This window comes from Eleutherodactylus coqui, chromosome 5 (genome assembly GCF_035609145.1).
Source record: "Eleutherodactylus coqui strain aEleCoq1 chromosome 5, aEleCoq1.hap1, whole genome shotgun sequence".
NCBI lineage: Eukaryota > Metazoa > Chordata > Amphibia > Anura > Eleutherodactylidae > Eleutherodactylus > Eleutherodactylus coqui.
Genome location: NC_089841.1, coordinates 176,641,208 through 176,669,004, shown reverse-complemented (window position 1 = coordinate 176,669,004; position 27,797 = coordinate 176,641,208). Strand labels below are relative to the sequence as shown.

The window sequence follows — 27,797 nt, the reverse complement described above, 5'->3', positions numbered from 1 at the left end:
GAACACAAAAATTAGTTGAAATTAAATGATTGGCCCATTTAAAAAACCTGCTTTGGTGGGTCTGACGAGGTGATAAGAAACCCGCCACTCAAGGGGTTAATATCTATAAAAACAAGTAAAATATCAATGGCTAAGAAAATAGTAATTCTATCAAACTGTAAGATCTCTGTATCCTAATTCTGGGTAAGGAACTGTGTCCCTGTTACACTTAGATGCTATTTTTGATATTAAAGAGATTAAAATCTGGTGTGTTTTTTTTCTTTTTTCTTTTTTTCAATAGAAATCAGTGGGTAAATGGATTCAGACCTGTAGCATATCTTGTACAGCAAACATTTAGATAAGTCTAAAAAAATAGATCTGTTAGGCTGATCCAAAAGTAAGTTAACTTTGTACTTTTCTTTTTGGGTCTGTTAACTGGAATCTGGAAAAAAAAAACTAAATTAAAAAGACAGGTTTGTATAAAAATGTCATAACACTCACAGTGCTATGACTTCCTGAGTTGTGCGGCTGGTCTGGGGTGATGTTAGCACAGCAGCCAGGGACCATGTAATGCATTGGGTGACACGTACAGTGTCAATCTGCACTAGTTACTGAGGGAGTAACGTCTCCCTCTGGAGCCAGCGCTTATAGGCTAGCTGTGTTCTCCTGCAGCCCAGTCAGCCTATCAGTTTACACGTAAAGGTATTTAAATCGGCCACTTAATACAAGGGTTGCCTAATGTATTGGCTATTTTGCTGCGTCACGTTAAGGGATGGGTCTCACCGGTATGTCTTGGACTGGTTCTCGATCTTACTCCTACAGTGGGGTCACCCTTTTCAGGGTGAGTGCTCTGAAAAGCTGCTTGAGGGTCTGGTGCAGTTTGGGCAGTTCTTGTAAATTACTTAGCACATTTCTTCAATCCTTGTTGCATTCTGCTATAATACTCTTAGTCCAGAACAACACAGATCACCAGCTACCAATTTGACTTTGGATACAGAACTTGTTACCTCCGGTCATGCCAACTAGTCGTACCAGCCGTGACAAATAAGTACTAAAGCAAACTTTTTTTTAAATTTATTATATATTTATTACTTCAAATGCTGCTAAGAATAGTAGTGAATCAATATATATTGTGATAGGACAAACACGCTGCATATATCAACCTGCCCCACCCATCCCAAGGAGTATGATACATGTAAACTAGACCTTGATACAGGAGGTCATGATAATGTTTAATGTGTGCCACCAATGGACATAATAACACTGAATTCATGGAGGAGCCCTTTTATTGTTGTGTGACATGGCAGATGAAGTGGGGCAATTTTTTTGCTTTCAGTGTACAAAGTTCTTCTGTTATCTCAGAGTTTGACAGGGTGATATTTGTGTTTGATAAACAGCGTTATAACAATCCTCATAAAACATAAGGCTGAGCGGAGGATTTAGGACTATTGCCTTGTGTCAACATTGACTCTCATGTATCAAAGCAGTCTCAGAAAAATATGTCCTTGTTTGCCAGTGGCGGTTTGTTTTTTGTATTTATCTAGTGCCGTTTAGCCAGAACAATATAGAGTTAAGTGATTCCTTCTAGTGGCGGAGTGGATTAAATATGGCCGAAGAGCTCGCCATACACATGCTTGTTGGGCTAACAGCTATCTCCTGCAATCTTTGCATAAATATTCAGGCTTGGTTTGGCCAAGTACACTTTTATTTCATTGGGGAAAGGGAGATAAGTCAATGACAGGCCAAGGTAGACAGGAGACCATTGGGTTGCCCCTATATACATTAGACTACTGAGTGATCACCCAAAATTGGTGGATTTAGCCAACATTAAAGCAACCCTTTGGGCCTGGACAAGCGAAGATGGCCACACCAGCATTTCTGACTACATGATGCACAATGTGCACTGGTATGCATCGTTAGCCTAATGGCCCTTAGAATAGATAATCATCCCATATGAACGCAAGCAGAAAACTCAAGGACGTGCCATTCAGTGTAAACAGCAGTTATTCACTTCTGAATGACTGCTTACTGTGAATGGAGGCAGCGCTGTGAGCGATGCCAATGATACTTCTTCCTGTGCAACAGCACGGGAACGAGCATCACTGGAATGAATGTTGGGCATAGTTTGCCCCACAGCTCGTCCCGTGTAAAAGGACCATAAGACACTATATATTGCTTTGATTCGCCAGTGCTGTCTATGTATTAGGCCTCTTTCACATGGGCAACAGTGATATCAGCGAATCCGAGCCAGTGCTCGATGATCCAATCACAGCCATTCAATACAATGATTGAATGGCTGTGATTGGTTCATGGAGCGCTGCAGTGATTGGCTAAGCCACGGCGCTCGAGAACTGACCACAGCCAGTGCTTCCTGAAGGTGGAGATTTTGAACCTCCAAAGCCAGAAGCTAAAAACTGCAAGCAAGCCTGCCAGAGCTGAAGAGGAGACGCGTGGTGGACCTGACAGCGGCTGTTGGGTGATCTATTTTTTATTTTAAGGAACCAGGGCTTATTTTAGGGCTCTTATTTTAAGACCTCCTACTGTAAAAGTTGCATTGCACTGCACGAAAACCGTGTTTTTCTGTGATGCAATGCAACAGAAAGAAAGGCTCCATAGGGAAACATGAGCTACAAAACATCGCGGCAATATTCAGCAACCCACAATTTTTTTTCTCGCAATGTAGCAGCCTACAAAACCTCGCTAATGTGAAGGAATCCATAGGAAAGCATGGGCTTCACATACATGCGATTTGTAGCGCTGTCACGTTGCGATTTTGTCGCTGTGTGAAACCGGCCTTAAAGTGAATGAGGCTCTTGTGTAGCGGCAGGACAGCCACAGTCGTATGCACATTGCAAGATACTGAAGTGGATTACCCATCAGCCAAATCTAATAGTAATCTAATGGCCTAATCTAAAGCAGGGGTCCCCAACTCCAGTCCTCAGGGACCCCCAACAGGTCATGTTTTCAGGATATCCTATAGTAAGAACACCTGCGGCAATGTCTGAGGCACCGACAATAATTACATCACCTGTGCAATACTGAGGAAATCCTGAAAACATGACATGTTGGGGTCCCTGAGGACTGGAGTTGGGGAACACTGATCTAAAGTATCCTAGAAAATCCCCTTACCTCTACATTGTCAAATAATCCAATTGTTTGGCAAGAAGAACATTTTGAGACAGTTTCATTATATGAGACCCTCTGTGTATTCCTGGTTTTGTAGACCCTACTTTTCAAGTGGCGACTAAGTGCTCACATGATGCTGCATCGTTCTCTGTGAAGCGCCCCCTGCAGGCAGATGCTGGATGTGTGGCTCCTGCTTCGCGTTGTGGTACTGATGAGAAGCTCCTTGAACAGTAACAGGATGTGCCAGTTGTTCCGGGCTGAACATTCCAGGTAGCCACATTTCCAGCTCTTCTTTACGAGAAGAGATAAAACATGGCGGGGTACAAAGCGATGCTTCTGCTGGTCTCTCTTGTTCCCAACCACTACGATCAGCGGAGGTTTGCTGGTGCTGCAGAATATCAACCATTCAGACATCAATAGAAGGTAATCTCTCATAAACAGCAGAGAGGATAGAAAACATTTCCATCCAAGCACATTAAATCCCTTCTTTGCCTTTTAAAGCAGAAATCTATGAGATCACACTGCTGAAGTCCTTAGTAATCGGCACTAGGCAACATGCAGGGGCTCTACAGAGAGATCAACACCCCCCCCCCCCCCCCCCGCCGTATTCTAAAAGCAAAGCTATATAAATCCATGGTAGTGTGTTTAGGGGGCGTTCACATATATTATTGGCGATTTGTGTTTTTGTAAACAACTGATGACAAAGATGTGAACTTTCTGCACCTCCTTTCTCCTTCCCTTAGGGCTCCTTCACACTGGCGATCATGATTATGCCGCTAGAAAATCGCTACAAATTCGAAATTTTGCTCACGAGATGTCTGAGCGTCCGCTGCCACTTACGATTTTCTCGCGCTTTTTCAACGCGATAGACAATAACAGGTTCTAATGCTAAATCGGATCGCACGAAAATTACAAGTCTGTGCTTGACGATGTGATAAAAATGAGGCTCCATAGGGAAAAATGGCAAAACGCAGAAAGATAGGACATGCTGCGCTTGTTTTTTTTTTCCACTCGAGATCACATGAGTGAAAACATCGCAAGTGTGAAAGCATCCTGGGGCTAGTTTTACACAGGATATCGCGATATCGTCGTGAGAAAATCACAGCAAAATCGTGACTTTGTTCCTGTGACTTTTGAGCATTGGCGCTGATTTTCTCGCAAAAACATTGCTGCTATTTGCGATTTTTCTCATGGTTTTTTTTAGTGTAAAAGTCAATAAGGCTTTCTAATGTTAAAAGACACTTTGAACGGAAATTGCAAGTTCGTGCGTTGCAATAAAAAGAAGACTCCATAGGGAAACATGGGAGATTTAAGAAAAAAAAAAAAAAAACGCAAAAAGATAGGGTATGCTGTAATTTTTTTTAGCATTGCAACATCACATGAGTGAAAATGTGACGGAAACCATTGAAAATCATTGGTTTCATAATTATACGTTTTTATTCTCTCTCGCATTGCCGGAAAATCGTGTGATTTTATCGCTCATGTGTAACCATCCGTAGGAAAAAGGGGGTGGGGGAGAGCTAAAAAAAAGGCAATAATTCTAGATGTGAGCATGACACTGTACTGTTGTTGCACGGTTTCCATATGACATGGTGGAGGGATGTGATATAAAGGGGTTGCCCCAGCTGATTCTGTAGCTTCTGCTCGATGTACTTGGTGAAAGCAGGTAATTACATTTAAATTAGTGCCATGTAATACTGCACTTCCACACTTCAGTGGCCACTGCTGTATCTGTATGGGTATGTTCACACGGTGCGGATCTGCTGCAGATTTCCCACAGCAGAAATCTGCATAGCAAAGGAGGAAATCCACTATTTGCTGCAGACTTTGTCATGGATTTTGGTCAGATCAGCGAATTTCACCCTTGAAATCATATTGAAGGGGTGAAATCAGCTGCAGATCTGCATCAAGATCTACAATAAAATTGGCAGTAAATCAGCTACGTGTGAATGCACCTTTACAATCTGCAATAAACAATTGACATGCTGTGGATTTAATATCTTGTCAATTTCGCTGTGGATTCCACATTAAGTTTTTTTTCCCTCGCTCTGAATGTACTGATAAAATCCATCCACAGAGAAATCAGATAGGGAGGAGGCTGAATAGTTCTAGTAAGTGATTAAGGAATTACAATGTACAATTTCCTAATTCTAAGCATATTTACCATTAGCATAATTGGTCATGAATGTCCCCAACTGTTATGATTTGTAGTGAGATGCTGACCTGTCTAGGATTTGCTGCCTTAATTGCTTCACATGGTGGAAACTCTCAGGACTACAGATATCAAAGACCAGAATGAAGACTCTGCTGTTCCTTAGACCCCGAAATCGTGGATCCAACCACTCCTTGGAAAAGTAAGAGGGGAAAAATAAGTATTAGAACTAAAAGTATTTTATTCCTCCGTGGTAAGTTGTAGTGACAGCCTGTTATTTATTTTCCATCTCCTCTATTAAAGTGTATTCCTAGTCATATATTTGCACACAGCCCTCCAGTTCTCCCATTGAGAGGTTATTTATTAAATTCTAGTATATACATAAAAATACAGTCATTTCATATGACAAGACATAGTCCCACATTATGCTGTCATATTGTATATACTCTATGCTATGATTTTAGATAAACCATTTTATAGTTGCACATTATTTTATTCTTGTGCCTCCTGCACAATGAAAGTATTTATGCACTGAGAATCTCTACTCGCACAGAGTCCATATCAGTCTGTAATATGGAGTCAATGACGCTCTATGTGCCTCCAGTGGGAGTTTTGGACGACACTATATTCTCCTCTCTTAGCATTGCTTCTAGGGAGAGTGCCTGCACAATATGTCATGTATGAATCTGCGAGAAAAATGTAACATAGTATGTGAGGCTGAAAAAACACACACGTCCATCCAGTTCAACTTATTACCCCCCAATATTGAGCCAGAGGAAGGCAAAAAAACAAACAATGAGGTAGAAACCAATTTTCCCCATTTAAGGGAAAAAATTCCTTCCTGACTCCAATCTGGCAATCAGAATAATCCCCGGATCACCGACCCTTTTGGAGTTATTAATGACTATAACATAACATTGTATCGAAAGACATCCAGGCCCCTCATGAACTCTTATCAAATTTGCCATCACGGCTTCCTTAGGCAGAGAGTTCCACAATCTCACTGCTCTTACAGTAGAGAACCCCCTTCAATGTTGGTGTAGAAACCTTCTTTCCTCTAGATGCAGAGGATGCCCCCTTGTTACAGTCACAGTCCTGGGTACAAAAAGATGATGGGAGAGATCTCTGTATTGTTCCCGGATAGGTTTCTACATAGTTATATGTATTCCTTAGAATAAAACCAGAAGAATACGGAAGTGCTTAATATGAAACCAGAGAAGTCCAGAGGTACAGTACAACCCAATAGATTTCAATGAATGCCACATTAGAGGTCCACACAACACAAACCAATAATACGACAATGTGCACAAGGCCTAATACTGTTAACTGATCGCATACATCTCAGCACATTCTGCAGATATTTATGAGGAGTGGCCAATGATCCCCCAATGAAGTTAAATAAATAATAAATCTTATTTGTATAGCGCCATATTTTTCCAAAGCGCTTTCAGATAATTTATTTATTACCCCCCACCAAGCTGGGTGCTCATTTTACCAACCTCGGAAGGCTGAGTCAACCTTGAGCAGGCTACCAGGTGGGGATCACAACCTTCAGGTCGTGAGCGAGAGCTTAGGACTGCATTTTTGCCCCCTTAACACTCTGCGCCACAACTACAATCACAGACATTGTACAAATTTATATAATAGCTTTAAACCAAAATAGCAGACTGTATAAAATATATTGTCCAGCAAATTTGGAGATAATTTTGAAATGGTGATTTAAGATAGATGTTATAAGTATCCATTATGGCAGGGGGTGATGAAATGGTGTGTGCATCATATGAACAAAAAGTAGTTTAAAAAAACATAAGTCTCAGGAAGAGAGTTTGTGAGTAGATCCTAAGAAAATATCACATTTTCATGAAACGTGGCAGTTTAGTGAGGATGGCAGTATGGCAATTCTCACCTGTACTGCAGAGACTGGGTATCTTGGCAGATTTGGTAAATCCAGGATTAGGAGCTCATACATCCTCTCGCTTAGAACAGCAGAGGCCCGGTACAGCTGCCTGCTCTCTGTTGGAGTGTATTCCTCTCTAAACTCCTGGGCTACAAACTGCCGAATGATGGAGGTCTTCCCAACTCCAGGTGCCCCCAGTACTGCCACCTGCACGGTCTGCACCATGGTCATAACAGCACATCTGATCTCTCATTTACTTCTACATGTCCATCAGAAATCCACTATTACCTTAGTATCCTGAAGATAAGCGGCACTCTCATTCTGAGGTCTGTAGGGGCAAAGTAAAAAACAAAATGACTGTAAGTCCAATGGTGGCTACAAATATTCGGAATGACTCATAAAAAGAAATGGAAAAGAACAGAGAGTCTATAAAATAAGAACACAAAGGGGCACTAGGTCTCGTTCTTGTATATATGCATTCAGAGTGCTTTTGGATACAATGTATTGTTCTCTGTCAGACTAGAGACTGTACTGCTCTTCACTGCATAAGTCATTATCGCTACTTTATATCATATATCCCCAGTTCCAGATGCATTCACCCACCACAAATATAACTATCCGAGATAAAACCTCTGCACACATACAACACAAGGCTGTATGGACATGAGCGCTGAGCTCAGGGAATACTTCTTCCCTCCGGGTGATAATAAGGCTCCATTGAGCTTATGCCACAGAGCTGATGAGCACTAGAGAGGTAAGCAGATTACAGTGTCACTGGTGAAGGTCACCTTCAGGTGAATATAAAGAGATGCTGCTAGTTTTCTGTGGCATGGGGTCAATGATAGCATATATACTCAGCTCACATAGTACTCTCACCCCCTTTCCTGTACATGCTGACCCCACACTTACCCTTTGTGCCCATCGGCACCATGGACAGCGCATCCAGCCCTCTGTTCTCTGCACTCTACCTCTCATCCCCCCCTCCCCCAATTCCTCATTACTGCTGAGAGCAGCAGGATTCTGGGGAGGTGCTGCAGAATACAAATAGACCCCCTCCCTTTTCTCTAAACTGCGGCATCTTGTCTCATATCAGTACAGGGGTCTCTATACACAGAAGTCTGTTAGTTCTGGGGTTCTGGGCTGCAAAAACTTACAGTCTATAGCAATTCTTAACTTCCTAAAAGCTGTCAGCACCTCCCAGTGTTCTAAGCAGAGGCACGTAGTCCCCAACATTCACCCGATTCAACAATATTTATCTGGAGATTGAAACATTTCGTTAAAAAATCCAAACACTTCTGTTAAAAATTAACTTTTATTCATTGCATCATAAAAATGATCCAAGTCGTGTGATCGTAACTAGAGATGAGCGAGCATACTCGCTAAGGGCAATTGCTCGAGCGAGCATTGCCTTAGCGAGTACCTGCCCGCTTGAGAGAAAAGGTTCTGGTGCTGATGCGGGGGAGCGGTGAGTAGCGGCTGTCAGCAGGAGGGAGCGGGGGGGGGGGAGAGATAGTTCTCCCCTCCGTTCCTCCCCGCTCTCCCCCACCACTCCCTGCCCGCCGGCAGCCAAAACTCTTCTCTCGAGCGGGCAGGTACTCGCTAAAGGCAATGCTCGCTCGAGGAATTGCCCTTAGCGAGTATGCTCGCTCATCACTAATCGTAACCTATCCTACGCGTTTGTAGCATTACCGCTCTTAAGCATGACATATTTACAAACAATAATCGGTATCTCCATCCCATTCACTGGTATGGCCGTTTCATGGATGATATTCTGATCGTGTGGGATGGAGATATCAACCAAATATCCAACTTAGTTTCCATTTTGAATGATAATGAAGTTCATCTACAGTTCACTAACAATTCTCATAAACATTTCATTAATTTTTTGGATATTATGTTAAGTGGAAATTCTAAAATATGACATGTAGTTACAACACCCTACTGCAAAGATACAGCTAGGAATAGCATCCTTCATGCCTCCAGTAGTCATCCGCTACATACAGTAGAATTATACCAGTGGGGGACGCATCATACATAAGCGAGCGTGTTCAGACACTGCAGTTTTTGACACATGAAGAAGAATTGATTACAAATAGATTCACCAAACGAGGTTATCCGGGTTGGATTTTAAATCGAGCTAAGCATATAGTTCGGGGGATAGATATAGAATCCCTTTTTTGTTCCAAACGGAACTTAAGGAAAAGCCCCCCTAGAATGTCTGATCTAACCTTCTCCACTGTTTACAGCACGGATTGCAGACAGCTTGTGGACATTGTTAGGAGAAACATTGGAGTGCTGTTCCAAGATGAGACAATAACAGATATTTTAAGTAAAGGGTGCCGTTTTGTAGCAAGGAGGGGACGCACCCAAGAAAATGACTTGTTACCAACACATAATAATAAGAGAGAAAAAAACGTGGTTGCACCATAATGGAGGAATATTTGCAAGGCATGCAGGTTCACATTCACACTGAACAGATTTACGAATGTGGAAGGCACACTTTTTTATATTAGTTATAAGTTACATAAATTGCATTGTTGTGTGTATCATTGAATGCTTGGCGTGCCGACTGCAGTATGTGGGGCGACACCAGACAATTAAAATGTACAATTCTAAACACATATCAGGAGCTGCAAGAACATTATCTCCTGGCATAAGCGTGATCTTGCCTTCTTCTGACACTATGGCATTGAAAGGGTTTTTAACCCCATATGCTGAGTACTACATAAATAACAATGGGCATACATATGTATACAGCTGTGTATATAGTTATATTAACCCCCAAAAGATAGTTTCAACACACAGATTAGGAATCTATAAAAAAAAATCTTTATTTATCATATTAAAATATTTCTATTTAAAATGTACAAGTTTTACAAGAGAGTGCAGCCTTCACACAAAAAACAGTACATCATCAGTCTAATGTGCATTAGTATAATGGCTGATGTCCCATATGTGTGTTACAATGTATACCAAGCATCATATCACAATACATTAATAGCAGTCACATGTTACAACGCAGAATAAATGAACATACTTCTACCATAGAACACCGACCTAGATGCACACCTTGGGGTGTGCATCTAGACCTTGGGGTGTGCATCTAGACCTTGGGGTGTGTATCTAGACCTTGGGGTGTGCATCTAGACCTTGGGGTGTGCATCTAGACCTTGGGGTGTGTATCTAGGTCGGTGCTTTTTATGGTATAAGTTTGTACATTTATTTTGCATTGTAATATGCCACAACTATTAATATAGTTTGATATGATGCTTGATATACATTGTAACACGCATATGGGACATCAACCATTATACTAATGCATATTTGACTGATGATGTACTGATAAACTGTGTATCTTTTTGGGGCCCATATGCTGAGGCGATAGAAAGAGGAAGCTGCTACACAGAGAAGCATTGGGGTTTTTTGAGTTGCACACTAGACTTCCATCTGGTTTAAATTACAAGAACGATTTATTATACCTTTACTTTGGGGGATATTGGGAGACAAGGACTTTTTTTTTTTTTGGTCCGTTTTTTTTTTTTACCCTGTCCTCTGCTCTCATTTCTTTTGACACTCAGACCGGTTTCACACGGGGGGGGGGGGGGGGGGGGGGGGAGAGGGAGGGAGGGAGAGAGGGAGGGAGGGAGAGAGGGAGAGAGGGAGAGAGAGGGAGGGAGAGGGAGGGAGAGGGAGGGAGAGAGAGAGACCCGGCGTCCCACATACAAAAATGCTCGAGTCTCCCCTTGTACTCAATGGGGCTCGTTACTCGAGTAGAGCTCTCGAATTTTACGAAAAGCTCAACTCGAATAACACGGACTCGAACATTAATAACCACTTAAAGGCATGTTAAACTTTTTGAATCTGTACCACAAACACACCCTCACTTCAATGCAATAGTAATAATATGTACAATAGGCTATTGTATCTACACTGGCTGTGTATATTAAGGGTTTACTGTCTACACTGTCTTCCCCTTTATCTCTCTGGTTCCCCTCCCTCAGTTTCTAGTTTAAACACTCCTCCGACCTTCTAGCCATCTTCTCCCCCTGCACAGCTGCACCTTCCCCATTGAGTTGCAGCCCGTCTCTACAGTAGAACCTGCAGCCAACAGTCGTCTGAGTTCTCCAGGAACCCAAACCCCTCCTTCCTACACCAACTCTGGAGCCACTTGTTTACCTCCCTTATCTTCTGCTGCTTCTTTAGTTTGATACGTGGTACAGGTAATATTTCCGAAAATACTACTTTGGAGGTCCTTGCCCTAAGCTTACATCCTAGTTACCTGAAATCGTTTTTAAGGACCTTCCACCTACCTCTAACTTTGTAATTGATGCCAATGTATACCATGACTGCTGGGTCCTCACCAGCCCTCCCAGTAATCTGTCAACCTGATCTACGATATGTTGAACTCCAGTGCCAGGAAGACACACTATTCGGCGATCCCAGTCTTTGTGGCAGATTGCCCTGTCTGTCCACCTACGGTAATAACTGAGTCTCTTGCTGCCAGGACCTGCTTAGCCTGCCCTGTACTGCTATTCCCTTTCTTACTGGAGCAGTTATCCCCCTGGGAGTTAGAGGTCATGTCATGATGCAGCAGTGCTAATCCTGTAATTGCATTCTTCTCATCTGCCAACTTCTTGGAGTGTGCCAGTTCAGGACTAGCCTCCCTGGATCTTTTCCCTCTACCCCTCCTTCTAACTCTTACCTAGCTAGCTGCCTGCTCATCCTGTACTGCTATACTACCATCCACCCCCACATCTACCCCATCAAGTGTCTGCTTAGTAAGCAGCAAACTCCTTTCCATGTTGTCAATGAATCTCAGTGTTGCAAGCTGTGCATGTAGATCCATGATCTGGGCTTCCAAACGCACAACATACTCGCATCCAATACAGTAGCATCCATCCTCGAACAGCTGTTGAAGGACTGCATACATGGCACAAGATGTACACTGGATGGCATTGTCAATCATGGAGCACATTCTTTCAAAATGTGTTTATTAATTTTCTATGCCAATCATACAACATTTCAATAAAATGGATACTTATTGTACCTGCAGGGTGTTGTTCTCTTATCTTGTGGCGCGGTCCGGGTCGCGGGCCAGTGCGGGTTCGTGCCTCTCCACTTTTCCTTTTTGTGTATCGAGAGCTTTATCTTAAAAAGTATTTATTGGTCAGGGGGGCCCCCACCTAGACAATGGTGTCGTTGTGTGGACCTCGGGGTCTGAGCCCCCCAATTTCTATGGAGGATTCCTCCTCTCAATGCTCTTTACTTTTAGTTATCGCTGTCAGCAGATGGGCTTCTGAGGGAGTCGCCCGCACCGCCCGCCACCCAGGAACCGCCGCCACTGCATTTTCATTGAGCCCTGCGGAATTGAACAATGTGCGTTGCAAACAGATTTTGTAGGTAACATTATATTCGAAACAAAACCGGACAAACCGATATATAGGTATACCCCAGACAATGCTGGGGGACAAATAAAGAAAAGGAGAAAGAAAACAGGGGAGGGAGAAAGAGAACTAGGTACAAAGGGGAGGAGGGGACGGAGGTGAAGGGTTTGGCTGTCTCGTGAAATCGCCGAGCGTATATGGATTCTGGGAGAAGAGAAATTAAGGAAACAGGCAGGTAAGTTGGAAGGAGGCCCCGATATCACGTGGGTGGGTTTTCATCTCTGTCTATAGAGATCCGTCGGCCAACCATTTGAGAAACGAAGGGGAGCCTTTGAAATCTATCCAGGCCATCCAGGCATCTCGAGACCCGGCTGCTGGTTGGTTCTGCACAGTTTCGCTGTTCCGAAGGTCCTCCATGTACCTAATATGTTCGACCTCCTCCACCCACGCGGACCTCTGGATCTCCCCTCCACGCCTCCAGTGGCGCATGGCCATGATGAAATGGCCTATAAGGCTCTTTTTGATCCTAGAAACCGAACCAGGGAGCATGGAAAGGAGAGCAGCCTCGGGGTTCAGGCCCATGGGAGATCTGCAGACCCTCTCGTAAACTCTGGCGACATCTCCCCAAAGGGGCGCAATTAGTGGGCAGGACCACCAGATGTGCAGCATGTCTCCCACATCGGAGCAGCATCTCCAGCATGTGTTTGAGACTTCTGGGAAAATTCTGTGGAGCCTGTCCGGGGTTCTGTACCATTGCGTGACGATTTTGTAATTGAGCTCCTGTGCCTTGGCAGAGATGGACATCTTGTGGGTCATCCGGTATGTCCTGCTCCAGAGCTCTCCGGAGAATTGCCCGTTCAGTGTCTCCTCCCATCTTGACTCCCATGGCGGTCGTGTGTCTCCTATTTTCGCCTCGGCCAGCAACCCGTACAGCAGAGATATTGCGTGAGGGGGTGCGTCAGAGCCCACACATAGCTTCTCGAGTGGAGTGAATTCCGAGCTCAGTGCCCCAGGATTCCCTAGCGATCCTATGTAGTCCCTCACCTGGAAGTATTGCATCCAGGCGCCTGGTTTTTGCCTGTGGGGCCCGACTAGTTCACCCAGTGTGCGCATACCACCTGAACCCCAGACCTCTCTGACTCGTGGCTCCAATGTGCCTGGTAAAATTGACAGTTTGGTTACTGTTAGGGTGGCCGGGAATTGGGGGTTGCCGGTAAGGGGGGTTAGTGGGCCCGGTATGTTCATTAGCTTTCTGCTCCTAGCTATTCGATTCCAAGCCCCCAGGAGATTTACGGCAAGGGGGGAGGCTCCTTGTCCTCTCCAATCTACCCTTCCCGGGATCCAGAATGCGCCCCCTAGGTTTAGGTTGTTCTCTTCCGTCTCTAAGGTCACCCATGTTTTTGTGTCTGGGTAATGGAGTATGTCTAGGATACATTTCCCTATTGCTGCCTTATGGTAAAGTTCTAAGTCTGGCAGGCCTGCTCCCCCTGCTGCCCGTGGGCGAGTGAGGACCTTATGGCTGATTCGCGCTGGACGGTTTCCCCATACGTATCTTGTTGTTGCCTTCTGTAATAGTGTGAAGAAGCTCCTGGGTATGTCGTGTGGCATGGTCTGGAAGACGTAGAGGATTCTGGGCAAGATATTCATTTTAAGTGAATTAATTCTGCCGAACCAAGAAAGGTGTAATTTGGACCAACCCGTCATTTCAGATTCAAATATGGAGAGTAGGGGTTTGTAGTTAAGTTCGAAGGTGTCCGACGGATTTGCTGGGATGTTTATACCTAAGTATTTTAAGGAGTTCTTTCTCCATATGAATGGAAATGTCTCGTTTAACCGGTTGGCCTCCGTTGATGGTATAGATATGTTGAGTATTTCGGATTTTTGAAGGTTTATCTTAAAGTTACTAATTTTCCCATAATTTGTTAATTCTTGTAAAATTGCGGGAAGGGACGTGTTGGGGCTCGTGACGTACAACAGCAGGTCGTCAGCAAAAATGGAGATTTTTTGTTCACCGCCTCCATCTAGCGGTTCCATCGCTAGAATGTATAACAGTGGGGAAAGGGGGCAACCCTGTCTGGTCCCGTTCCGAATTTGAAAGGGCTCCGACAGAAGACCATTCACTCTGATACGCGCAGAGGGGTTGCTGTATAGGGCCATGATCCAGGCAAGGGCCCTCGGGCCCAGCCCCACCCCCCTCAACACCTGTTCCAGGAAGGACCATCTCACCCTATCAAAGGCCTTCTCTGCGTCTACCGCGAGAAGGCACAGTGGGGTATGAGATCTCCGAGCTTTATTGATCAGCGATAGTGTTTTTATCGTGTTCTCTCTGGCCTCCCTTCCCGGGACAAATCCAACTTGATCAATATGGATGAGCGATGGGATGAGGGGATTTAACCTGTTGGCCAGCATTTTTGAGAATATTTTAAGGTCGCTATTAATGAGGGAGATGGGTCTATAGCTTTTACATGAAAGAGGGTCCCTTCCAGGCTTCAGGATCACAACTATGTTGGCTTGCAGGGCCTGGGGAGGGAATGGGCTGCCCCTAGTGACAGCGTTGAAGGCGGACAACATAAGTTCTGATAGCTGTCCACCCAGTAGTTTATAAAACCTTGGTGTGAACCCGTCCGGGCCCGGACTCTTCCCCAGTTTCAGGTCGTCCAGAACCTGGGAGAGTTCTGAGGGCGATAAGTCACTCTCAAGTGCTTCAGAGTCAGCACCTGAGATAGTGGTGCGTGTATGAAGACGCAGGTACTGCGCTGTATGCTCGTGAGTTTGTCCATCCGTCTCCCCCTGGTGGGGTATGTTGTAGAGCTTGGAGTAGTAACCCCTAAAGGTTTCTAGGATCTCACTAGGAGCGCACACCTCGGTTCCAGAGGGGGTGCGGATGGACATGATGTTTGTTTGGGGGGTCTGGGGACGCAATGCCCTAGCCAACCACCTCCCACTCTTATTGCCGTACTCGTATTGCCCCGCCCGAAATCTGTCCCTTGCGTTCAGGGTGTTCTGATTGAGTATGGCCAAGATCTCGTGCCTGATATTTGTGATGTCTGTTAGTAGGGCTTCTGACCTCTGTGCTTTGTTGGCTGTTTCGCGGGACTCTAGGTCACGGAATAGCTGTTTAAGTCTATGTGTCCGCTCTTTTTTAAGCCTCGAGCCGTGCGAGATAAAGACTCCCCTCAGGGTGCATTTTAGTGCCTCCCATTTGAGTGGTGCTGGGGTTGTATCTGCTGAGTGGGTCTCTAAGAAGGTGGTGATTGTTTTGGTGATGTCATCCATGCAGATGGGGTCTTTAAGTAAATTGTCGTTTAATTTCCAGTTAAACCCTCTGTAGTCCTGTTTTGTCGGGTTAAGTTCGGCTAGTATTGGGGCATGGTCGGACCAGAGGAAATTCCCTATGGTGCATTTAGGGGCCCCATCTAACAATTTGTGTGTGATAAAGATGTAATCGATTCTGCTGTACGAGTTGTGGACCCGCGAATGGCAGCTATAGTCCCTATCGGCCGGGTGGAGAGATCTCCACAGGTCGACTAGGTGTAGACTCACCAGGTGTTTCTTGAGTCTGCGAATGGCCGAGAGCGAGACCGAGGAGCGCCCTGAAGAGGTGTCCAGATGTGGATCTAGGACCATGTTGAAGTCGCCTCTGGCTATGATGGTCGTGTTTTCTGCGAACTCTGATAATCTCCGGAGAGCTCTGGTGCCGAACAGGACCTGGCCCTGGTTAGGGAAATAAAAGTTAGCGAGGGTGAGAGTGTCGTTTAATATCTTAATTTTCAGGAATAGGTACCTCCCCTCGCCCTCCTTTTCTGACGCTATGATCTGTGGCTTAAAAGATTTGTGGAAGGCTATGGATACACCTCCAACTTTACGGTCTGGGTGGGGAGCATGAAACCAGTGTGGGTAGTAGCGGTTTTGGCAAGCGGGTGTGCTTGCAGTGGTGTAGTGGGTTTCTTGGAATAAGGCAATCATGATCTTCTTTTTGTGGAGATTATATAAAATCTGGTTTCTTTTCCCGGGGCTGTTTAGGCCTCTCGCGTTGTAGGAGCTTATTGTCACAGGAGCCATTGCTTACCCTTGGGGAGACATCGCCAGCAGTGTTGAGGAGACAGCCTCATGGTTGTGGGATGGGGGAACCTAGGGGAGGAAAGTTTAAAGAAGGGGAGAATCCAGAAAAGGGAAAGGTGAGAGCAAAGATTGGTGACAATTAGAACTGTTCTCCTGTTGAGTCGGGATCTTAGGCCAGGGAAAATCCCGTCTCCGAGTGTAAACATCACGCAGCTGGTAGAACTGCGGAAAAAAGAGAAAAAGAAAAAACAAAACAAAAAAGGCAAGAATTGAATAACTAGCATGCAGCAACTCGTGCTGCTGGCCTAGTATGGGGGAAGCTGGACCCGAACACCAGACCTCGGCTCCCCCCGTACCCCGGCTTCTGATGCTGAACCCCCAGAGGGGTATGATTCAAGGCATCCACGGATTTTAACGATAAGTTCTCCGTCGGGAGGCTGCTGTCTCCGGCAGTAGGCGCATCGGGCCTACGAAGAAGGGATACTGCTCTCTCTGGCTAGCGTTTCCCGTTTGGGCTGACCAGGTGCCATTCTTCTCTTGGGGGCTGCGGGTCTGGTGCGTCGACTTTGGGCCAATCGGGGATGGCTATCATTGGAAGTTCCAGTTTGGCCAGGAACTTTGGGAGGTCGCCCAGACCTCTAAATGTGGCTGAACGCCCGTCTCTTCCGGCGTGCAGCTGAAAGGGGAATCCCCAGCGATAGGGTATGTTTCTTTCTTTTAGCGCCGTCAGTATAGGCTTCAACGCTTTGCGGAGCTGCAGGGTTCTTCTAGATAAGTCTGGCAGTAATAAGAGGTTAGTGTCCTTGTAGATTAAGGGGCCTCGTTCCCGGACTCTTCTGAGGAGCTCCTCTTTGTCTCTGTAGAAGTGAATTCTACAGACGACGTCGCCGGGTCTTGCTGGGTCGGTGCTCCTAGGCCCTAGGGATCTGTGGATCCTGTCGATCTCCACTGGATTGTTTTCGGGTCTATTGAGGATGTCGCCAAAACTTTTTGTAGCCCATTTCTCCAGGTGGGCTGGTTCTATTTCCTCGCTCAGGCCTCTTATTCGGATATTGTTCCTCCTGTTACGGTTTTCAATATCGTCGAGCTGGGTTAAGATATTGGAGATTTGTAAGGAATGGTCTTGTAGGATTCTGTGGTGGTCGGTGAGCTGTGACTGCATCTGGATTTGTGTTTCTTCCGATTCAGCGACTCTGTATCCTATGTGTTTTATGTCTGCTTGCAGGGCTTCAATGGCTTGCATTTGTGAACTAGTTGCCCTTTTCAATAGTGCGTCGACTTCGTTTCTTGTAGGGATACTCTTTAGGTGAGCTTTCCAGTCCCATTATCCGTCGTCGGCGGCTTCGTCTTCTTCTGAATCTGTCAGCAAGGTCGCTTTGGCATGGACCTGGGATCCTGCCCCCTTTAATGGTGGTGTCGAGATGGAAGGCGACGTGTTTTCAGGGGTCTCAGAGAGCTGCTCGTCTGACCCATCGTGGCCGGAGCGTGCGCTTGGGGGTCTATTATCGCCGCTTGTCGTCTCTGGCATTTGGCTGGAGGGGATTGTCCCTTGGTCTGCTGTGTCCAGGGGAGCGCAGCCTCTCTGTCCTTTTACTTGGGAGCCTGTGCCCTTGCTCTTCTGACTCGGGGTGCTTCTAGGCAGCAGCTGCGGTCCCCGGGTCCGAGGAGCGCTTATCTTGTCTCCCTTGCCGGTTTCTGGCTGTGCTGGGGTGTCTAGGGAGCCCCCTCCAAAAGCCCTGGTTGTTGGCCCCTTCTTGGGTATGGCGCCGGACGAGGTGGGCGGGGCCTGCCGCAGGAGACTGCTGGCTTGCTTGCTCTGTCTCTGGGGCTGCGGAGGTAAGTTCCGCTGGTGTCGGGGGTCTGTAGAGCTTATGGTGCTGCCCTGTGCCGGGGGAGAGTACCGTGCAGCCGTCTGGAGCGGCTCGGCTGGGAGCGGACATGAGGCTCCTCCCACTTCCGGGAGCGGCGGCGCCATCTTGGGGACCTCCGTGCCGGCCGGCCGCCTCGGCATATGAGCCAGGTACACGTCCAGCGGACCTGTTTCTTCTTGTTCCGGCGTCCCCCGGTCTCCCTGCTTCTTCATACGTCCCATCAGAGCGGTGCTGTGTCCGTGGATGCAGTTTAGGCACAGTTACAGCCGGGGCTTAGCGGGAGCACTGTTGAGGTGCGACCTACTGCTCCATGTCCTAGGCCATGCCCCCTATCATGGAGCACATTCTAAAAACAGATAGATTAGATAAAAGTAATGTATGAAAAATTAAAATATATTGGCAGTAAATAAGTACACATAACTCTTCCAAAGTATCTTAATCCAAAGTTACTGATCCCAAGTCACACACTTAATTAACAGCACACTTAGAATGCATCGTGCACACGCGCTTAAGTTTGCTTTATATAGCTCTTATCTGTAATACTCCTGTTCCTTCTCTTTGTGAAAACGCCTTAAGTGTACAATATGTCTGCATAGATGCCTGCATGGCACACAAAGTAGCAATGAGTACTATCTACAAAGAATATTTTCTATTTAATGATGCGTGGCCATGCTGTGACCAATCCTCGGAGCAACAGTGCGTCAGAACGAATATACATTTGTCTTATTTCCTAGCGTACAGAATAGTGTGGAGCAGCATTATAATATAGGCAGCTAATACAATAAATGTACTGATTTTACGAATTGAAGGGGCTCACAAGAAATGTTGATCGCCAGTTGTTGGAAATGCTAAACCTGCAGTCAGCTGATTGCTCACTGTACTGGCTTCCATCTGAAAATTGGCTGGTTTGAGAAGTCTTAATTTTAAGATATAGATGACTTCCATGATCATATATAAGAATTCCAGGAAAAGTCAACTTTTACTTATTGTAGAAAAAAATGTAAAATAGAGAACATAAATTCCTGAGATTAAAAATTATATTATAACGGGCAAAAAGCTTAACTTAATGGCGCAACGCAAAATAGGTATCAAAGGTACAATTATGTAATATTTAGTGTAACCAATTATGTCCACATAAGGATCCCGAAATTTGAATTACACTAATCAAGGCATACCCCAAGAGTAGTGTACCACAACTTCAGTCCTCATTTACCCCCAAGAAGTCATTTGAGGATATCCTATAGCAGGAACACCTGGCAGCAACAATAATGGCATCACCTCTGCTATACTAAAAGCTATAGGGGGCACAGGGATTGTAATTTCAACTGGCTCCCTAAGCCATGGGGGCCCAGAAGCTCCCTTGCCACTGTAATAGTTTTTGTCACCAATATACCACAAATGGAGGCACTATAACTGAAAATGGGTGACAGAAGGCTGCACTACAACTATGTTGGAGTCAAATGGGAAGACACTATAATGATGTGAGGGGTCACAGAGGGGAGCACTATAACCATGTGGGGGGTTGAAAAAGGAAGCACTATAACCATGTGGAAGGGTTGCCAAGGGTGGCACTATAACTGTGGTATACGAAGGCAGTTTTAGTCTATTGGAAGCTCTGCGAGAAGGGAATAGCAACAGGATAGTTTGTGTGCAGAGATGACTCATGGCTAGAAGAAGTCCTCATAATTATCTGGGCGCGGATAGAGGAGAAAAATGAAAACGGGCATTACCTGTGATCACTGGAGGTAACTGCACTGTAATCACTATTCCTGTGTAGACCTGGCATCTGACCATTACATAGTGACTGCATTATTAGGTGTACTAGAGCTGAGCCATGGTATTTAAGCCCGCCGTGTCCTAAACATTCTCTAGCAGACATGCTGTCTGTGATATATATTCTTCTGCGGGGGGTAATGCATGTATTTCGGAGCTTGCGCTCATAATCTTTCAAGACTAATTGATATGGCTGCCAGATTCATGTCTCTGGCAGTGAGACCAAGTGCTGTAGTGGAAAGTTCCCGATGAACTATACCAGCAGCCATAAAGAGCAGAGGGTGGGGGTGTTCCGGGATTGAACGGGGCTAGAGTATAACTTTTACACCAGGACCCACAAGCCTTAAGCTAATTGATTTCAATGGCCTTTGCAGATGAGCACTTTAGCATGGCGTTCCTAACGCGTGCTAAATCAAACGCTGTCAGTTCTATTTTAATGCGTTTCAGTGCTTTTTAACACACCGCATCACTCATTGCAATGATGGAGTGCATTAAAACCGCTATCGAGTGTGTTTAAAACGCCATTCTAAAATGCTGTAAAAGACCATGTTTTAAAAGGCGGCATTTTTACAAAAAGGCCTATGTGAGTCTGGCCTTAGAAACATCACTTTGTTCTGAAGGTCTGTAATCTCATCTGGTACTCCGTGAGATAATTGTATGCAACAGTGGACAATATGTCATACTATGGCCAGAACACTTAGTAACCGTGTATTTTTCAGTGATGCTGTCATATTATGAACCCTAAAATGCAGTTATTCTGCAGCTGTCTGACAACAGACTAAGGGCCCTTTTACACCGACCAATAGTTCACATTCTCCCTGAATAACTAATCTGAATGACAATCATTCAGTGCAAATGCTGCCAGCGACTGAATGATGAACAATAACTTGTTCCCCTATTGTTCGTCGTTCATTACCCTCTATAAAAACTAAAAAACGGGAAAAACAAGTCTGAGAAAAGATATTAAAAAAACATCCCTATATGTCATGGAGAAAAAAAACACAGAAAATATAAGTTTGGTAGCGGAAGAAAAAAAAATAGGGCAGTAAAACCACCACGAGTTAAATTTCTGAAAAGTGTCTGGTCCTTAGGCCCAATGTCCATGGGGAAAATACAATCATTAACCCTTTGCAATGCAATTTTGGATTCAGGGTTTCCTAGGGGGCTTTCTCTTTCTGCCATTATACAATGGCGCCATCTGCTGGCCAGAGCCAGTACTGCAGTATGTGACATGCTGGAAAGGCCCCCGACAACAGAACAGCTAGTAATATACAGTAGGAATACCCTGCCGGACGTCTTCCGACATCGGAGCTGTACAGCCTTCAATCAGAATGTCTTCAGAAGTCACACAGTGGATTGGAAAGGGTTAAATCCGCACGAGTCTCCCTCACTCGTGATGCGTGCCCATAGGGAATCATTGGGCACCCATAGGTAATGAAATACCTGCAGATCGCACACACAGGAAAACACCCGCAACATGCTCCATTTTGTGCGGTTTTCCCGCACGGATGGCTTCCACGGCTTCTATTGAAGTCAATGTAAGCTATCTGGCTCGCGATACAGACGCAGCTGACACTGCGTCCGTGCTGCCTAAGGCCTCATGTCCACAGGACCATAAGGTTTCCCCATGCAGAATGCTGCAGCGGATTCCATCCGGCCCCATAGACATGAGGCTAAAAAACAAAGTATACTCAGCTGTCCGGACACGGACATCACTGAATGTCTGTGATTAATTGGATGGAGCGCCAGCTCTGATTGGCTGGCACCCGATCTAATCACAGCACTCGCTTTCCGGAGGCGGGGTAATTCAAAACCCTGTTACAAGAAAGAAGAGAATCCTCGGTCAGGCTGACACGGTAACCTTCTGCAGCGTCCGAGACCAGCGCAAGGACCCGGATGCCGCAGACCAGGTAAATATAAGCCCCCCCACCCTGAAAATAAGACACTGTCCCTCTCTTAAGGAAAAAATTAAAATAAGACAGTGTCTTATTTTCGGGGAAAAACTATGTACAGTGTTTGTAAAGGAACTACAAATCTAATTTAGAATTCACGTCAGATAAAGGTTGTTTTTAAGCTTTCTGTCAATGAGGAACACTAGTTTTTGTTCCGTAATCAAAAACACACAAAAAACTATAAATAATCTGATTTATATAATGTGTGCAGAGAACAAGTAGAGGCAGAGTCTGGTAATACATAGTTCATAATTACAGCCATGATGATAAAAGGGATGGGCCAGTGACAAACCTAACAGTACATAGCTCTGGGCTGCATGCAGGCTGCCAACTGCCTACACATATTAGTGCTTCGAAGTGCTGGAAGCCTATGGGGCAGAAGGGTGATCAGTGATTGTGTGCTAACAGAAGCTTAGATAGACTGTCTATAAATGGCCATTTATATTTATGGAGTATCACTTCTCACTTTTAAAGTGCTCATCTGACTATATTCAAGTTTGCATAAATCAATAGTACAAGCGAAGGTAAGAAACTTTGTAATATACAGTATCTTATCAGAGCAATATCCCCCCTTCTACACTTTTCAAACTCCTTTCCTACTCACCCCTCTCTCCATAATTCCTTTACTCACCCTGAATTCATTGATAAAATCCATACAGCAGAGAAATGGATTTACAGCTTCACTGACAGATCAGAATATAGTTGCCCATAGAAGTCAAAGGAGGGGGGAGGAGGAAGCAAAAGCGGGAAACTAGCTGCTACATGTCCTATATATAGTATACATAGAGGAGACCTTGTCTCTGGTATCTCTCTGTAGCACAGCCTAAAAAGAAGCAGCAGCAACATGGACACCATTATACAGCAGTACTGAGCAAGGAAGAGATGAATACAGCACTGGGGTGAGACAGTAAAACAGTTACTAGAGATTTCAGCAGGGTCTCTGTCTCTCAGCAGCTATACATCCCTGTACCAAAAATGTATTGATCGGCCCACATACCTCAGATGGGACAGATTCCATCCCAAACACATCAAAAAGTCCATCGTCTACAGCCAGGCCATCAGATACAACTGGATCTGCTCTGACCCAACAGACAGAGAGGAACATCTATACCATCTTAAAAGGACATTTATAAATGATGGCTACCATCCAACCTCAATTGATGATCAGATCACCAGAGCCATCAGGATACCCAGGAATCAACTACCCCAACACAGAGAAGGAACGAAATGGTCATGGACCTCTAGTACCCACAATTCACAGCTAGATGTTCTAAGGAAAACCACAAAGAAACTCCATCATACCCTACACAAGGATGACTGTCTGAAAACCATATTCCCAGAACCTCCCTTTTTGTGTTACAGGCAACCTCCAAATTTGAGCTTTATAATCAGGAGTGCATTTCCCTCAGACACACAAAAAAATAGATTATACCTACCCGATAATCGGGTTTCCAGTAGTCTCCACGACAGCACCAATTCCTCAGTGGATTCTAACGAATTGCCAGGGTAGGAGCTCAACTTAAATTTTTTCCCTTAACCAGTGTTTTTTTTTTTTTTTTTTTTATTATAAAATTATATTATATATATATATATATTTTTTATATTATATTCTATAGTTTCTTTTCTATCAATTTAGGGGGGGGGAAGGTACGGGTGCTGTCATGGAGACGACTGGAAACCCGATTATCGGGTAGATATAATCTATTTTTTCCCCAGTCGTCTCCACGACAGCACCAATTGAGACGTACCAACTAAAGTTTCCCTAGGGTGGGATTGCTGCCGAGAGGACTTTGCGGCCGAAGGCCATGTCCTCGTCCTGCTGCACTTTTACCCTATAGTGTTTAACGAATGTGTGGGGTTTCTTCCAGACTGCGGCTTTGCATATCTGCTCGACGGAAGCTGAGCTATGTTCGGCCCATGAGGATGCTACTGCCCTTGTAGAATGGGCTTTAGGAGCTAAAGGGATTTCCTTCCCGAGGGCCTTATAGGACTCTATGATGGCCAGGCGCATCCACCTGGCTATGGAGCTTTTTGCTGCTTTGTTCCCTTTATTTGGGCCACTGAACTGGACGAACAAGTTGTCGTCCCGCCTCCAGTGGCTTGTCGCCTCTATGTAGCCTAGGACTGCTCTCCTAACGTCCAGGCAGCTTAGGGTTTTTTCTTCCTCGTTTTTAGGTTTACTAAAAAATGAGGGGATTATTATGTCTTGGGACCTATGAAAATGTGATACTACTTTTGGCATAAACGCCGGGTCCGTTTTAAATACTAATTTGGCGTCCGAGATTTTCAGGAACGGGTGGCGAATGGACAAGGCATGCAGCTCGCTAACCCGTTTTGCGGAGGTGATGGCTACTAAGAAAATGGTCTTGATAGTAAGCATTTTTATGGGTAGTGCTTCGATCAGCTCGAATGGTACCGTTGTCATGGCCCTTAGGGCCCAATTAAGGTTCCAGTCTGGAAAAAGATTTATGGGCCTAGGCCGTAATCTAGTTGCTGCTGCTAGGAACCTGTTGACCCATCTGTTGTCTGCAAACTTTGTGTCACATATGGCGCTAAGGGCTGCGACCTGGACCTTCAGGGTGCTTGGAGAGAGGCCCATCTCTAGGCCCTCTTAGAACTCTAAGATTAGAGGGATGTCCGTGATAGAATCCCCGCGATCCCTTCCCTGTCTCCATGAGGAAAACCTTCTCCAAATTTTCTGGTAGATAAGGTGGGTCGTCTTTTTTCTGCGGGACATTAACGTTTCTACTACTCTCTCTGAGAATCCCTTCTCTTTTAGTGAGGATTCCTCAAGAGCCATGCTGTTAAGTGCAGCTTGTCTAGGCTCAGATGGTTCAGTGGCCCCTGCGATAGAAGATCTGTCCAGGTAGGGAAGGTGACTGGGTCCTGGACGCTCAATGTTGCTAGAAGACCGAACCAGCTTCTCTTGGGCCAGAAGGGGGTCACCAGGATTAGTGTGCATACCTGGGTTCTGAAATGTTGTAAGACTCTGGAGATCAACGGTATAGGAGGAAAGGCGTACACCAGCCCCTCTCCCCAGTCTTGGCCTAGGGCGTCTACTGCTGTCGGACGATCTCCTGGCCGGAGGGAGAAGTTGCTTAGTTTGGCATTTTCCCTGGTTGCGAACAGGTCCAATTGTGGGGTCCCCCACTGGTTGGTCAGGATTCTGAATGTTTCCAGGGAAAGAGACCATTCTCCTGGGTCTATTTGCCTCCTGCTGAGAAAGTCCGCTTTTTGGTTTAGCGTCCCCTTCAAGTGGGTTGCCGTGATCCAGAGGATCCGGCTCTCTGCCCAGTGGAAAATTTTCTGTGCGATGTTTTGCAGGGCGGGAGATCTTGTGCCCCCTTGGTGTCGTATATGGGCGACCGCGGTGATCTTGTCTGACAGTATCTTTATATGCTGGTCCCGTAGCGAGTTCCCTAACTGCTGTAGGACCTGCCGTACGGCCTGTAGTTCCCTGTAATTTGAGGACTGTTCTTTTGTCCTTTGAGGCCATGGGCCCTGAAAGAACTGGTTCCCCACATGCGCTCCCCATCCCCAGGCGCTTGCGTCCATTGTGATGTGAGTGGCTGGGTTTTGTAGCCAATGAACCCCTTTCCACAGGTTCTCTGGGGATGTCCACCAACGCAGGGATGTTTTCACCGCGCTTGGGATGTACATTTTTGTCCCTAGAGAGGACTGCTTTTTGTCCCACATGGATAGGACTGAGGCTTGCAGGGCTCTGGTGTGAGCCTGGGGCCATGCCACTCCTGGAATGCATGACGTCAAGCTTCCCAGGAGAGACATGGCTTCCCGAATTGTGCATAATCGTCTCCGTAGAAAAGTTTTGACTAGCCGTCGGATTTTTTGTATTTTCTCCTCGGGTAGGCAGGAGCATTCTCATTGTGAGTCAAGCGTTATACCCAGAAACGTTTTGTGCTTGTCGGGATCTAGGCTGGATTTTTTCCCAGTTTATGATCCATCCTAAGGATTGGAGAAGTTCTAGCACTATCCTCAGGTGTTTCGTTAGGAGTTCTCTGGACTCTGCTATTATTAAAATATCGTCCAGGTAGGGTACTATTAGGACCGACTTCTTCCTCAGGTAGGTGGCTACCTCTGCCATAATTTTGGTGAAGATTCTGGGTGCTGAGGAGATCCTGAAGGGCAGGCATCTGAATTGATGGTGCTCTATTCCTTTGCCCATATTCACTGCGAACCTTAGGTATTTCCGGGACCCCTCGTGGATCGGTATGTGGAAGTAAGCATCCTTTAAATCGATGGATGCCATGTAGGCTCCTTTGGGAATCAACTTTATCGTTGAGGAGATGGACTCCATCTTTAATTTTCTGTATCTGATGCAGGTGTTCAGAGGTTTCAGGTTCACTATCATCCGCTGTTTCCCGCAGGGTTTCCTTACTAGGAAGAGCCTGGAATAATGGCCCTGGGTTTCCTCGTTTTGCGGTACGAGGGATATTGCGTTTAGTTGTTGCAGGTCCCGAACGCTTTGCCTTAGTAGGTGTGACTGTTGTTTGGAGCCTCCTGTGATAACGAATTTTCTTCTGGGGAGGGACACAGCTCTATCCGGTATCCCTGCTGTAAGATCCTTGGGATCCATGGGCCTTTGGAAATCGCGGCCCATTGATCCACAAAGCTCCCCAGCCTTGCCCCTACGGGGATGGCGTCAGGGTCTCTGCTTTGGCTCCCCTTGGTGGGGGTTAAAGAGGATGTTCCTTCCTCTGCCCCCCTTGGGGTAACTCCAGCAGCCTGTCTTGCCCTTGCCTTGTTGGACTCTGGCTGTTGCACTGGGGCCCGAAAGAAGGTCTTCCCTCTCTGTGGCTTTTCTTCCAGGAATCCCTTCTTTTGTCGTCCGCCTTCTCTAGAATCTTGTCAAGGTCCGGTCCGAACAAAAACTGGCCGTAGAATGGGAGGGCGCATAGCTTATTTTTTGAAGCTAGGTCGCCTGACCACGATTTCAGTCATAACACTCTTCTGGCTGAGTTAGACCGGGCTGTAGCTTTCGCCGAGAGCTTGACAGTTTCGGCCGCGGCGTCCGCTAGGAAATTTGTTGCCATACACAGGATCGGAAGGGAATTTAGGATCTGTTCCCTCGGCGTCTTACTGGTTAGGTGTAGCTGTAGCTGTTCTAGCCATACCCCCAGAGTTCACGCCACACAAGTGGCTGCGATCCCTGGCCTAAGTATGTTTGCCGCTGCCTCCCATGATTTCTTTAGAAGGCCCTCAGCTTTGCGATCCATGGGATCTTTTAACTGTGCAGCGTCCTCAAAGGGCAGGGTCGTTTTCCTGGCTACTTTGGCCACTGGGACGTCTACCTTAGGTACCTCCTCCCAGCTTGCGCAAACTTCCTCCTCGAATGGGTACCTTCTTTTTACCCCTCTAGTGGAGAAGGAGCTTGCGTCTGGTTTCCTCCACTCTTTCTGGATTATTTTGGTGATATTCTTGTAGACAGGGAAGGTATGCTTGCGCCTCTCTTCCATTTTTAGTGTAGCCCTGACTGACTTAATCAATTCCGTTAAGTCGTCCTGATGGAATAAGTATCTTTTGTAGTCCTCCTCATCTGAGGACTCCTCGGCCGCCTGTTCCTCTTGCTCCGACCCGATAGAA

The 27,797-nt window shown here is 45.8% G+C and overlaps 1 protein-coding gene across 3 annotated transcripts; it reads right to left on the bottom strand.

Moving 5' to 3' along the window:
• Positions 1-1,068: 1,068 nt before the first annotated feature.
• Positions 1,069-22,911, bottom strand: RASL10A (RAS like family 10 member A). 3 transcript variants are annotated; one of them, XM_066603807.1, is made up of 4 exons: positions 22,828-22,911; positions 7,443-7,482; positions 5,329-5,450; positions 1,069-3,493 (listed from the first exon to the last, which is right to left on the bottom strand). In XM_066603807.1, exons 1-4 carry the CDS (start codon positions 22,836-22,838, stop codon positions 3,232-3,234), a joined length of 435 nt encoding a protein of 144 aa, XP_066459904.1. In that variant the 5' UTR covers positions 22,839-22,911; the 3' UTR covers positions 1,069-3,231. The 3 variants fall into 3 exon arrangements, with proteins under 3 accessions (XP_066459904.1, XP_066459903.1, XP_066459902.1); XM_066603806.1 differs by having other exon boundaries at positions 7,164-7,482; positions 22,828-22,903; XM_066603805.1 differs by lacking the exon at positions 22,828-22,911 and adding an exon at positions 8,064-8,117 and having other exon boundaries at positions 7,164-7,482.
• Positions 22,912-27,797: the final 4,886 nt, after the last annotated feature.

Excerpts from the sequence above, each read along its gene's own strand:
- RASL10A (XM_066603806.1), bottom strand. The coding sequence starts at position 7,385 with ATGACCATGGTGCAGACCGTGCAGGTGGCAGTACTGGGGGCACCTGGA. Across the intron at positions 5,451-7,163 it reads ACCCAGTCTCTGCAGTACAG|GAGTGGTTGGATCCACGATT; the intron begins GTGAGAATTGCC and ends TACTTTTCCAAG. Across the intron at positions 3,494-5,328 it reads AGGCAGCAAATCCTAGACAG|CACCAGCAAACCTCCGCTGA; the intron begins GTCAGCATCTCA and ends GATATTCTGCAG.